General features: G+C 37.1%; 1 protein-coding gene across 2 annotated transcripts in view; it reads right to left on the minus strand.

Moving 5' to 3' along the window:
- The window catches only part of LOC108424370 (calcium-binding mitochondrial carrier protein Aralar1), a 34,342-nt gene that overhangs the window by 19,842 nt on the left and 225 nt on the right, over positions 1-14,275 (minus strand). Inside the window, exons 1-9 of one of the 2 annotated variants that reach the window (XM_017692385.2) lie at positions 13,970-14,070; positions 13,831-13,884; positions 8,447-8,592; positions 7,496-7,611; positions 5,527-5,666; positions 3,747-3,893; positions 2,706-2,844; positions 2,188-2,281; positions 495-579 (exon numbers count right to left, since the gene is read on the minus strand). In XM_017692385.2, coding sequence (XP_017547874.1) covers positions 495-579; positions 2,188-2,281; positions 2,706-2,844; positions 3,747-3,893; positions 5,527-5,666; positions 7,496-7,611; positions 8,447-8,556 — 831 coding nt within the window. In that variant the 5' untranslated portion in view covers positions 8,557-8,592; positions 13,831-13,884; positions 13,970-14,070. Of the gene's footprint in view, positions 1-494; positions 580-2,187; positions 2,282-2,705; positions 2,845-3,746; positions 3,894-5,526; positions 5,667-7,495; positions 7,612-8,446; positions 8,593-13,830; positions 13,885-13,969; positions 14,071-14,275 lie in introns of those variants that run through there. The other variant, XM_017692384.2, reaches the window with a different exon arrangement.

A 14,275-nucleotide genomic window follows, 5' to 3' on the forward strand; every position in this document is an offset into this window, starting at 1 on the left:
ATGACCTGCCTCTCCACGTTTCTCTGATTATGTTTTGTCTGTCTGGTTTGCTTTTTCCAAACTCTGCCTCTTTCCCACATCATGTAGAACACAACTCCTCACTGATGGAAGTGCCTCAGGATCTTCACACAATGAGGCTTCAGAAAGCCCCGCACTGATAAAAGCACCTATTAAAGACTCTCAGATGTGAGAGAGAGTGTCTGCGTATGTGTGTGATATATGCGTCCATGCAGAGTGAGGGTGACAAGCTTTTACCGCAGGAAATTGGGGATAATATGCTCTCCAATTAGTTTTACGTAATGCAGGACCACAAAGGAGAGAAAGTCTCCCTGCTAATTCAGTTATGGAGAGAGCGTGCGTAATTTTCACTCTAATAAGAAGGTGGTTACGTTATTACAGAACGAAAAAGGCATGGAGATTAAAGCATGCTCCTGATCTGCATCCAGAGTAAAAGGACAAAGAGGGAAAACTGTAGAAGCGTGAAAGAGACCTACCTGTCTCTGCACTTCGGCTAGGTGATACGGCAGAGCCCCTTCTTCCAGAGGAGCTATTCTCTCTATATCAGCCAGATTCAGTCTCCTACATACAACACAACAAAGCACAGAGGGAAAGAGAGAGAGAGAGAGAGAGAGAGAGAGAGAGAGAGAGAGAGAGAGAGAGAGAGAAGTAGAGATATCAGTAGAGAGATACAATAGCAGAGAGATAGAAAACAAAAAGAAGAGAGAAAAAAGAAAGAAAGAAAGAAAGAGCAGTACAGAGAAGAAGAAAAAGATAGAAAGAGAGACAGCAGTAAAGAGAACAGTCGAGATAGAAAGATGGAAAGAGTGTGAGAGGTAGAGAAGTAGCAGTAAGATAAAGATATAGGGAAGCAAAGCCAGAGAGAGAGAGCAGTAGAAAGATGAAAGACAGAAAGAACAGTACAGAGAAACAGAAAACAGTAAGGACAGAGAGAGAAAGGGAGTAAAATCAGCATTAGAGAGGACAAAAGAAAGAGCAATACAGAGAAATGGAGTGGAGAAAAGTAAAAGATAGAAGAACCAATAAAAAGTAAAGAAAGAATGAGAGGAAGAGAGGAAGCAATAGAAAAAGAGAGGAACAGCAGAAGAAAGAGGTAGACAGCAGTAGGAAGAAAGGAAGCAGTAGAGAGAAAGAGACAGGAGTAGAGAGAGAAAGAGAGATGGAGACAGAGAAAATGAAGGAGAGAGAAACAACAGTAGAGACAAGAGACATGGTGATAGAGAGAAAGGAAAAGAGAAACAGCAGAAAAGAGTGAGACAGACAGCAGTAAAGACAGACAGACAAAAAGTCAGAATAAGAGAGAGAGAGAGAGAGAGAGAGAGAGAGAGAGAGAGAAAGAGAGAGAAAGAGAAAAAGAGAGAGAGAGCGAGAGAGAGAGAGAGAGAGAGAGAGAGAGAGAAAGAAAGTCAAAGAGATTGAGATCAGCAGGGTTAAAAGATGCCAAGAAAGGTTCACTTCATTAGGTAAGAACACCAAACGTGCTGCATCCCTCCCAGCAGCATGAAGTCACATTTTCCATAAGCTTTTTTACAGCACCGTAACACCAAGTTACTGCGTGCTTGCACACACAGGCAGGTAAACAAAGCTGGACACGCGCCTGTAACACTCACATATAAAACACATACACACACAGAGCGAGACTCCATCAGAAAGCCAGAGAGACACACAGAGTGCTCTCCAGCACGCGCCGCAGGCATCGTTACGGCTCCCTCTCGCTCTGCCTTCCCCTATAAATCAACCAGTGGAGCCACCGTTACAGAAAACAGGCAATAATGCTAAATTTACAAGCTATAAACAGGGCTATAATGTTTTAATGGCATTTGCAGATTCAATCAACAGGGTCTGTTTTGGAGGAATGTGTTAGATAGGTTAGACCATGGGGTCACACTAAAATGCCAGCGTTCATGCGAAGCTCCACAGTGGTGGCACATGTCTGCAGCAGGAAACATGCACGGTGGATAAAGTGGTACAGTAGACATAAGAAACCAAATTCAACTAAACCACTTCTTCTGTAGTGATTACAGCTCAAAGTAACAAAATTATAGTGAAAATCAATGTTTTTCAGGGGACAAATACATGTGCATTAAGATAACTACACTGTGGTTTTATGGCAGGTTAACAGTGGTTTGTTTGAATTTGTCTAGGGAACGAAGCTTAGTGTGTGTTTACCCTGAATGATTGTGGAGGCCAGAGAGCTGGTACAGGATGTCTACTTCCATTGGAGTGATCTGACCAAACTTATTGGCAGCATTAACAAATTCCTCTGGGTAGATTGGCAGACAGTGATATACACAAGGTGGAGGAGAAAAACATCAAATAGTCAGATGTGCCTACATAACTGTGTGACAAACTATTGTACAATCAAATGTAGTTTTCCAACTACCATGCAGCTTTTTCCCTAAAAAAGTAAAGATGTTGAATACTTTCCACTAAACAGTAACAAGAAACAAGAACGTAGTGTTTTAACTAAGTACATAATGTTACATGATGATATGCAGGCAGAGCAAATTAGTTCTTTTGGGTCACTTTATATAATCCTTTTAAGATAACATCATGTTCCTGTCTTGTGGCTGGCCTTACGACCAACATCCAAATTCTGACCAACAAACGAAAACAGGAAACATCTACTTATGGCTGTAATCTGTAATCTGAACCTTCTAGAGAAGTGAGCTGACTGTGGCAGGTACCTTTGGTGACGAGCTTGTCCTTGCGTGTGCCGGCCATTGTGCTGTAAATCTTTCGAATGAGCTCCATATTGTTGAGAAGAGAGTTGAAGGCAGTGAAGTAAGAGAAGCTGACCATGTGTGAGGTGCCTCCTCCCACGACCTACACACCAGGAAACAGATACTCAGATTAGTAACAGTTATTCATTTTTGCTCCATTTTAACAAAAAAAGCTCACATTTCTGTGTCAATACTGAATCTCTCCCCGTTTGAAAACTGGTTATGAATAACACGAAAAGAATCATTTAAAAATCTATCACAGTTACTGAATGTTTCCAGGACACATGAAACGTTCCACAGGAAACATTCACTGAATATACTATTTGGTCAGAACCTAAGCTTAACCTGACTAGACAACAAAGTATTATATGTTGATTTTCCAGACAATTAAATTAAATTAAATGTAACTCTTGTTTAAACTAAGAATCTAATTTTTAGTTAATTTAAATAATTCTTTATTGTGAGCCTTTACCAATTCCCATTCACATAGCAAAAAAAAAATCTTAGCAAGTAACCTAATCAACATATCTTATATTTCTAATTATGAGCATGTTGCAAGAATATTACAAGCTTGTTCAATTTTTTTTTTCTATTTTTTAAAACTTGTTTTAAGTCATTTTCTTTTGGCAGATAATTTTGTTTGTTTCTACCAATAGAATAAGACAATTTCCCATGATAAAAGTTAAATATATAAGAAAAAACTAATAAAACAAAACGTGTTTAGAAACAAGATAAATAATCTTATAATATTCTCACAAACATTCTCAAATTGATTTAATTGATTACAAGATAATCTTTTTATGCAGTGCACTCTCTGAATCATGTCAATGTTCTCTCCCACGCATATGGTTCTAGAAATTTCTCCAACTTCACACTACTTCATTTTAGTTCTTATTCTGGGCAATCTAAAACAACTGTAAACATTAAAATGCTGATGTTTGTTGGAGAACTTTTGTTTGGTGTGTTTTAGCATTAAGGGTCTGAAGGCTGCATCTGATGACTCACTGAGACGAGGTTCTCCTCCACAAATGCCGTGAGCACATGATGGCGGATGGTGACCATGATGTCACTGAAGTCTATAGCTGAGATCAACCCACTCTTCCCCTTGTCTTTCTGAGAAAAGGCCTGCCGGGCATGCTCCAACTGCAGCTCCTACAGGGAGGCAAAGACAAAAAATGCACAAGGCACCTTCAGAATTTTGCTAACAGACCACACATTTTGATTTGTAACATGACACCGTTATTAACAGTGGAGGGGCTTAAACAAGAAATAAAGCATATCTATCCATCGATAATAAGGGTCATTGCATGCCAACTCTGGCGGCCTGTCTCAGATCACGCCATGGATTTCTATGACATAAAAATTCAAGTAAAAATTTCTATTCAATTTATGCAGTCATAGAACTTTCCAAAGATGATTACACAGTACATTACATCTTTAACTGAGTTGTATTGCTTACAGACTGACTGAACTGAGCTTAAATATTAAATGTTGTTTGTTGAAATTTTGCATGGTTGCATGAATTAATGTGAAGTTTCTGCTTGATTTTTTTTCCATGAGAATCCATCACGTGACTACATAAATGGAATGGCACGGAATGACCTATAAGTTTGACTGTGAATAAGAGATGTTGCTTCTGACTTTTGCAAATCAATAAAAACTTCAAAAGATTTGAACAAATCTTTTGCACATCAACAGATTGAGTAGAATCCTGAATCTGCAACATGAAGTCATCATGAGTCAGTATTTTTCTCAGTCATCTTAGGAACCACAGAATCTGCAGTTTGAAGACAACTGTGACGAGCTCTGTGTGTGTGTTTCTATGTGTCCACATCATCTGTGTGTGTGTGTTTAATGAAAACCACATCAGGTGTAGTCTGATCCTGTTCTGTGTGCCCTGGAGAGGAGGCAGGTGTTTCCTGAGCATGGAGCCATGATTCAGCCGGACAGCCCTGCAATCAGACACATGAGCTGGGGCTGGGAAAGGGGGGAGAAGGGGGTCGGGACCAGGAGTCAGCACCGCTGTCAAAACTGATCAGATACTACCACAGCAGCGCCTGTGATCTCCATAACTCAACATGCTATCACACTGCAACTGCAGCCATCTCTCTCCCTCTCCACACACAGCAAATCTGATGGACAGTGGAAACGCCTGGGAATTAAATCAGAATTTTCAGACAAAGTAGACTCATTCTCAGCTTAACTTCTGGAATTCTCATGTTCTTCTGGGTGAGGAGAAGAGGCTTTAGAAGGGGTGGGTGGTATGGCAAAATATAAGAGTAGTGCCACATTTTTTAAAAATGTTATAAAAAATTCTAAACACCATGATTCTTATTCACTGTTTTATCTACTAACTGCATAAATTCAACTAAAAAGCAGTAAGTATGCTCTCTTTGTAATGAAACATGCAGTTGGTCAGCGCTTCTGACTGCTATTGACAATATCCACAATATGCTCAGAGAGCAGTACATATAATGTGACATAATTTACAACGATAATGACTTATTTTGTCACATTCCCTCCCCCTAACCTTTAGAGAGTCAGCACAAACTGCTGTATGAATGCCTTAAACCCTGCTGGACAATGAGGAGCCAAAAACTGTCTGCATTAGAGTACAGAGACACTGTTTTCTATCTTTTCTGTCTGTGTGCATTCCTAAAGTAACTGATATGTTTCTGGACAAGTTTCTTTTGTCTATACATTTATGGAGATGCTTCAGTTAAGTATACTTCAGTATACTTCAAATTAGTGGCAGCTTCGAGTCCAGTTGTTCTGTGGTCCACACCTGCAGGAACTGGGTGAACTCTAAGTAGCTGAGGCGCTTCTTGAGGTCCTGGCCAAAGTGCAGGTGGATAAATTCACAGTTCCAGTTGAAGGGGATGTGATGGTGCACTGTTGTCTGACTGAAGATATCCCGAACATTTTCTATGGAAACATGGAAACATAACCAGCTACTGTTAACAAATATCACTATTATGGAAGTAATGAAATGCTATTATGTTAATTAATCATTATTAAACTTAACTTATAATGATAATAAGAATTTATAATGAATAATGCACAAAAAGCATATGCTATTATCTTCACAGGAAGCTTCACTGACAGCCTATTACACAGATGCATTAAGTCATATAGTTGTTTGAGAAAATACTGAACAGCATATTTATGGGTCAGTGACTCTCTCTTTCTCAGACAAAACCAAAAGCCAGATATATATTGTCCTGCAATTACACATACAATGCACACTAGCATTCAAATGTTTTCAATCTTGATTTAAAGGTTTGGGATCACTGTTTTCAGTTAATTGAAAAATAATGCTGTAGATAAATGCATGAAATGATCTTACTGATGCTATTCCTTATAACTTCACAAATTTCAACTAATTAACAGGAATCTGTGAAAAAAAAAAAAAAAAAATAGAAGTATTCAGTGGATATCTGTTAATGATTCCAAAATGATGCCCAAAGCTGTAAAACATTGAGAAATAACATCCAGAAGGAAAAGACTTGTCATATTTGAAATGCTGTGATCACATGGTGGCCAAACAAATTATGAAGAAATGACTATAAATAAAGAATTAGTGTATTATCTGTCATTTAACATTTTTCATGCTAAAATATCTTGAAATAGCTTCTGGTGTCTAGCTATAGCATTTTGATCTGCAATGTATAAGAAAAGCACCATGCAAGTTTTGGGGATTTGGAGACCTCTCTGGCAGAAATGTGTAATTGTATACAATGTGCAGAAGAACATTTTATAACATCCATTGTGCTTCTGACCCCTTGAGAGCATGTTGAAAATGTATTTATAGAGAACTCAATCAAAACTTGGTGAAAGACGTCCTCTGAAGATGTAAGTGAATTATCTGTTGTCATTATATCTTCATCAGTATCAATGGGAGCCTGTGTAAAGATGTATAACCAAAACCTAAACATATAAAGACGTATAACGTGGTCTGATAAACTCCTGCAAAGTCCAACCCAAAACCTCTGACTTATTATTACTTCAGTCTTTACAGGTTGATTCTCAGTGCATACTGTAGCATGTTTTTTTACCTCATGAATCAGTAATGCAACTTAACTCAATGCTAGAGTAAAAAGCCCCAAGAGATTCTGCTGTTTTTAATCTCTATTGCTCTCTACTTCAGAGAAATACTGTTCCTCATGCACACACGTAACCAGCTATCCAGGTGATATAAAAGATAATGGGTCTCATTGGACCAGGCAACGTTCTTCTTTTGCTCCAAACTTGCCCTCACTCATTAATGAACATTGGGCACCCAACACCCTGTCATTGGTTCGTGGTTTGTCTCTCCTCGGACCAAGGTCATTAGGTACTCACCACTGCTGACATGAAGCAACCTTAAATCTGTGCTGTGCTGTGCTGAGAGTTGCTCAGGCACAGCTGTCTGGCCATAATAATTCTTTGTGATAATTTACCTTTGTGAAATTTGCTCAGGTCTTCACACATGTCTTTTCTCTTCTACAAAAAAAAAACTATGCTTAAAGTCTAATATATATCAGACCTTGACATGTGCCATGCAATAATCAATGTTATTTTTTTCCATCTGGTCCTAATGTTTTGGTTGGTCTGTGTAAGGTAACAGCACTCATGATCTCTACTAGGCTTTTATCACAGGCTGTTAATAAAATGCAAGTGTCTCTCTATACATCTTTTAATCTATCAATTTCAGAGCCAAAGCCCACTTTGGCTAATATGTTTCTGTTCTAGTAATTGTCTCTGTTCATACATACCAAAAGATATGTCCCCAGTCCCGGTCTTGTCAAATAACTGAAAGGCAACTACGAAGAGGGCATCTGGCAAACAAAGCACCGATTCAAAGGCCAGAAACTCCTGGAAAGAGATCAGTCTGTTTGGACAAGACAGAAAGAGCACTATCTGAAAAAGACAGACAGAGCCTAACTCTTCATACATGAGAATCAGTATGTGTGATTTTAGTTACAGTTTCTACATTATGCACTACAATACACTACAATTTAATAAAACAGACATTACTTATCTGGATGACTTTGATGTAGTGGCACTTGCCCAGTAAATGTATTAGCAGAGATGGAGACTTCAGGTATTTTTTAATAGTTTAACATTTTGCTAATGTGGCCATTAACATGTAAGGATAATGACCAAGCTCCAACTCCCATTAAAGAGAGTGTTTATGGCTGGCTGATAACAACAGTCAGACAGACCTGACAGTGATGACTATGATGTAATGCACTGCCTCAGTGAGAATATTATAGTTTCTTTTACAGAGAATTTACAACCACAGAATAGCAGAGGCAATTACTGATACCAATAAGCTTTTAAACAGTCATAAAGCAGTGAACCCTGGCAAGTAAGATGGAACTTCTTGTGAGCTGAAAGTTTAGGAAAAAATAGAAAGCCAAAACCGAATGGTTCATTATTAACATACAACATTTCCTACGAAAACATTTCTTAATTTCATATAGCTACTAAATTACTCCATATGCATACAATTATTAAATCTAATATTCAATAACTGCTCAACAGTTGAAAATGTTTAAATAAAGTTACTGCACATGAGTATTTGAAATTTTTGGAATAAGACTTGATTATGGGCTAAGTTAATAAAATTAGTTAAAATTATAACCATCTCCATCCAAGTAAGTTTGTCATTTATTAGAATTCTATTTTTATATGATCATGTTTGCTAAGACAAGAACTTTTACCCATCCTTAGTGGTGTCTGCGACTCCAGCAAGGAGTTGTACAGTTTGGGGATTGTGGTTGGGTTGAGTGTGGAGTCCCAGAAAAGTTTGCACAAAATCTCGAGGAGACATGTAATGCTCTCCATCCTTGTCCACCACACTTGCATGCTGCAGAACAAAACACATTAAAACACTCAGCTAAAATTCAGACTGACCACTGCTTGCCTTTCTGGCATTTAGGAGTTGCCAGATCACAGGCCACTAAGCTACTAGTGTGAATTTCCAAATAGGTTTATAGTTGGTTAAACTTTTTCAAATACTTTTCCTTAACAACAGTTCATTTTTCAAGTTAGTGACCTAGCTGACCCAAAGTTATGAGTATATGGCTGAATATCATTCAATTCTTCTGATATCAATGCAGACATGCTGGGTTCCATAATGATTCCTAAACAATAAAAATAATTTTAATAATGATAAAAATATAATGTATATTAGTTAAAAATCATATACTGCTATAAAATAAACATTACATTTAACATCATTAAATATATATATATAAAATATATATATTTTAATGTTCAAATGGTGAGAAATAACTGTTAGGTGCTAGAACTGAGTGACTGTGACAGATTGCACTCTAATCACAATAGCAGAATTTAAGAAGTACTGACATTAACAACATGCTCATGGCAGGTAATTTAGACAGGCATTGACCAGTCTAGATTTTGAAACAACCATGCTTATACTTAGGCACTGAAATTTGGTACTGAATGACACAGAATTTTTTGATGGTATTGAAGTGATTTTGTGTGCATCATAAAAGTATTTTGATATCCAGCCAGAATAATTAATAAAAACAATAAAGAATAAAAGCATTAAAAAACATTCACACTGAACTGTTTCTTGATTAGTTTTCACTCACTGAAAGTTTAGTTTAGCTTTCACGCACACCAAAAGTAAAAAAAACTGCAAAGATATGAGCATCTTTCCTCTCCTGAAATAACCTGGTGCCACTGACAGCAGTGGGAAATTAAATGATCTACAGACAAACATTTGTTTACTTTTTCTATAAAAGCTTCAGTGAAATATGGTGTAAAATCACCAGCAATCTGTCCTTTGTATCACTGTTCTCACAGCTATTATATGACCACTTTATTCCTCATTGCAACTGTAATTGCTGTAAGCTGTTGCTGCTTTTCAGCTGTGTTTCTCTCTCTCTCTGTGAGAGCGTCAATGTAATTGATTTATGTTTCTCTCTCTAAATCCAGTATATACTTTGTTTGAAGTACATCAATAATTTCACACTTATCATAGATTTTATTGATGGCTGACAAGTTCAAAGTGCACAATCAAAAACTTTCAGTTCCGTTTTCTCCTATTCAACCGAAAGCTTGCATTCAGCTACAAATGTTTCATCTTCAATTCATCTTTCTGCTCAAGTTTAATAAAATTTTGCCTATCTGTGCTGCAAAGAAAAAGGAAAAAGGAGACCTTGCTTCTTAGTATCTGCTAACAATTGTGTATGCACCAGTGATTAAAACCTAAAGATACTGATGAAGAAGCATACCAATGAATTGTTAATAGCATCTAAAAGGATTAGAAAAGGGGCAAAGCCTGTGACTTCTGCTGTAACATTATACAGTACCTCTAAAATGGTACTTTAACAAGGAGAACAAAATATTGGACAAATGATTATTAAATTATAAATAATATAATAATAATTATAATTAATATGTTACACTTATCCATAACATGATATTGCATAAGTGAATTCAAGTGAATTACAGCAGCACCCAATCTCTGGGCAAAAGAGTGTGTGTGTGTGTGTGTGTGTGTGTGTGTGTGTGTGTGTGTGTGTGTAAAGGGAGGGCGGGGGGGGGGGGGGTCGGAGAGCTGAACTGCAGTTCAAAGTAGTCAATTTGTGAAGCTGAATGTCAAATACTTTATTAACAGTGTCATTACAGCAATGCCTTTTGAAAATGTGTCTCTCCTTGAAATTCTGTGATTGCATCGTGCTTACATTTAAGAGCAAGTATAAGTTTTTCATTTATAGTTTTTTTGTCAAGTTTACATATTTGCACCTAAATTTATTTGAATAAATCGGCACATAAACCAACTACAAATACAGTTCTGTGTCTAAAGTTTAAAGGTGTCTAAGAAAATTACATTCAACCCATTGATCTGAGCAGTAAACAATTATTTACTCCAAAAAACACTGGAATATTAGAATAATAAAACCTTTTGTCCAATTGTGTTACTTTTCAGGGAGTTTTTTATGTATAAACCTCAGTTTCCGTTTACTCTGTGTTAAAGTTTCATGATGAACGGATCAATAGAAATATTCAAAAATTATGGGTGAGAAAAGTATTCTTACATTAACTTTTACACATTAAAAATGTTTTTCTTTCTACTGTAAAGACATCATTTTGGGAATACAAAAATTTTGTTCTGACAGTGACTAAATAAACTAATAAAGAATACAGTGTGAACTAAACCCAACACCCAGTTTAGCTAATCAGCCCTACACTAAAATAAATCACGTGTGCTGCTGATGGAATTTAAAGGGTCCATATAAAATAAAACTGAATTTTCCTAACTCTCTTGAAATACAAGAGTGTGATGCTATATGTAAACAATGTTTAAGCAGCAAAACATACTGGGTGATGTCATGGAAACAAATATATTCACACATATGCACCTATTAGGCCTATAGATCCACCAGCTTAGATCCACCTACTGGACACTTAATTTATGAAGAGTGTTTCAGCCCAGACCAGTCCAGTCCAATTAGGACTCTATGAATAAGACACAATATGGAGCAGCCAATCAGAACAAAACATAATTTCAATATTATCAGACTTAAAGGCACAGTAATAAAACCAGCCTTTTTAAGTTTATAGGCCAAACACTTGATAAATGATCACGTAACAATGAATTAGGACTTTTTTTTTTGTAAATCCAACAAACATGGACCTCAAAACATAAAATGCAAGACAAATGTAGGATATGGCCACTTTAACAAATCCATGAAAGGCTGGAGTGCATAAATCAAATGTGTATCTTTCTAACTACATTATGCTAAGTATCAATAACCTAAAAGAAAAAAACTATATAAAACATTTTTTAAAATATTTTGTTTTCTGTATTTATACTTACATTTAAGGTTACGTGGTGTGTGTTTATATGTATTCTATATACTTATTATATAAACATATATAAACATTACTGCTCACTTTTTTAGCTACAGTACACATGTAGTTCAGAACTTGATTGTAACTGTACTGAACTCTTATTGCACATCTTTTATACCACCCCATATTGTCTGAGTACTCTCCATTTTATATATATGTATAGTATATATTTTTCCACATTTATTTTATTGAAGTTAATATTACATTGACACCTGCAGCACAAGAAATTCCTTGCACATCTGGTACATGGCGAATAAAGATTCTGATTCTGCTTTTACTGGAAAAAAACAACCTTACAGCTGAGATGAATAGTTTTAAACAATTTTATTGGCTGCCTTTTTGCACGGTCCTGTACTTTATTACTGTACTGTCTTAATGCTGACAGAATTCAGTTAAGGCTATGGTACCAGTACAGTTAATCAAAAAAATCCCAAAACCATCAACTAAAAGGGTGCGAGGAGAGGATCACAAACTTCAGCTTGCACTGATCATGACAGTGTCTCTTTGATATCTGTCTAAAACACACACACACAGTCTATCACTCTCCCTTGAACACACAAACACACACACACACCTCATTCCACACTCTACAGCTAATGCTTGTGGGGGAAAGCATTAATTCCAATCAATTTATTAACAGCTTCACCATATAATTGAGCACAAGTTCAGCCATGGTAAGCCTAAAGTACTTCATCATCAAATCAAGCACGTAGTTAGCACTGAGTGAAATAGTACTCTTGCTTTCAGTGGCTCCTTTACACATTATAGCAGACTTCATTTCTGAGAGCTACTTAATTATTTCATGTGACGAGGGTGGTATTAAAATCATAGTTCTGTCAATTACAGATTTGATCGCTGTCGAGCAAGGTTAACTGTGCAGCGATGTGTGGTAAGAGAGAGAGCGAACGGCTTTTAAAATGTTGCTAGGTTAAATTGTGAACCACTCTTTTTGAGAGTTGTCAAAGTGCTTTCAATAACTATCTGACAATGCAATGTAACATCAGTTACCATTGGGCCTTCACAGACACTGAAGACAAATAAGGGACTTATAGCCAGGCCAGCCATAGAGTGCTCATGATCCAAAATACAGCAAAAGTGGCCTGCATTGCAATTTGCATATTCCTTGATCAATTGCCTTGTTCAGACAACAGGAGACCAAAGTAAATGTCAGAGGTCAGGAGGAGCGGAGAAAGGGCAGATACCAGGGAGAAGGGGAGCGACAGAATTAGTCCAAGCATGCGTGTGACCTTTCCTCTCGTGCCCTGGACCTCAGCCAGCTCTGACACACAACCCCCTCCAAGACCTCTTTATGCACACAGAGCAACAGATCAGCACGCAAAGCTGAGAGATCAATTAGTTAATGTTGTACCTATTTGAGACGTATTCTGTGACTACACACAGTAAAACTAGCCAATCATTTTTAAAAACCAAAACTGGAAGACCAAGGAAAATCAAGGATTAACATGGACTTAACTTTGCTAACACAGACATCTCGCAGCACTGCAGGGGCTGGCGATATGGCAAAAAATACAATTTCACCATAAAACTATATTTTTCATTGTTTTTACTTTTTCTCAGGTTGGATAAGTTTGAACAGACGGCATGTACCAACAGTACCACATTTAAAAAAACTAATATCAAAAATTATGAATACAATAATTTTCACTTAACATTTCACATAGTGTGGTGCAATAAATCACATTTATATATTGTCAGGACTGACCTAATGTGACACTTCTATGACCTACGAATAACTCCATACACTATATGTCCATGCAGTTATTGAATAATAACCCTTATGATGTAACAAGCCTGAGATTTTAAAGGTTTAAACAGGACCAGTTCTGCTCTCTTTGTAAAGAAACATGTAGGTGGTTAGTGTTTATTAAGCACTAATGATATCAATGATATGTTCAGAGAACCATGCTGTGGTGTAGTAGGATAAAATTCTTCATGATATGATGAAACGCTGTCATATTGCCCACCAGTACAGCAGTTTGTTTGTCAGTAATGTCACTACTGCTTATTTACTACTTAGGTGAATGAGCTATGTGCAGCTATCATGAAGACTTTAGACAACTCAGTCTTGGTTGATAGAGAAATACTTATGCTTAAAAGGGGTTATAGTAAAAGAAGTAAACATACAGCATTCCCTCAGAAACAGAATGATGTCCCTTAAATAATAATGACAGTATTTCATTAGGAGGACTCCTACCTTCAAGAATATTTCCTTCAGGTCATTGGGGTCGGCTCGTTTAGTGGACTGCACCTGCAAACACAAGCAGTTTTCAGCATTTCCTACCTACTGTGGTCTGCAATAGGTTAACTGGTGTTAGAGCTCTGAAAATATTAACTTAGCAGTTGTGCATCAGCACTGTTAGCATCATTAACTTCAGTGCTGCAGGACAAGTACTGAACGTCAGCTTAAAGACTTCAACATACTCTGACGCTAAAGTTCAGCCTCTGAAGAGTCTACACGTTAACATGAACATAATAAAAAGGCTGAAACGCTAACAGATCTACAGCTTTAATCTCCAAAACACAGATACTCTCTCTCTCTCTCTCTCACTCTCTCTCTCTCTCTCTCTCTCGTTGTCTAGGGTTGTCGGAAACAGGCTTGAACGCAGAGATGCTGCTGACAGCACACGAGTCCGACCAGC

This window comes from Pygocentrus nattereri, chromosome 6, assembly GCF_015220715.1.
Source record: "Pygocentrus nattereri isolate fPygNat1 chromosome 6, fPygNat1.pri, whole genome shotgun sequence".
Lineage (NCBI taxonomy): Eukaryota > Metazoa > Chordata > Actinopteri > Characiformes > Serrasalmidae > Pygocentrus > Pygocentrus nattereri.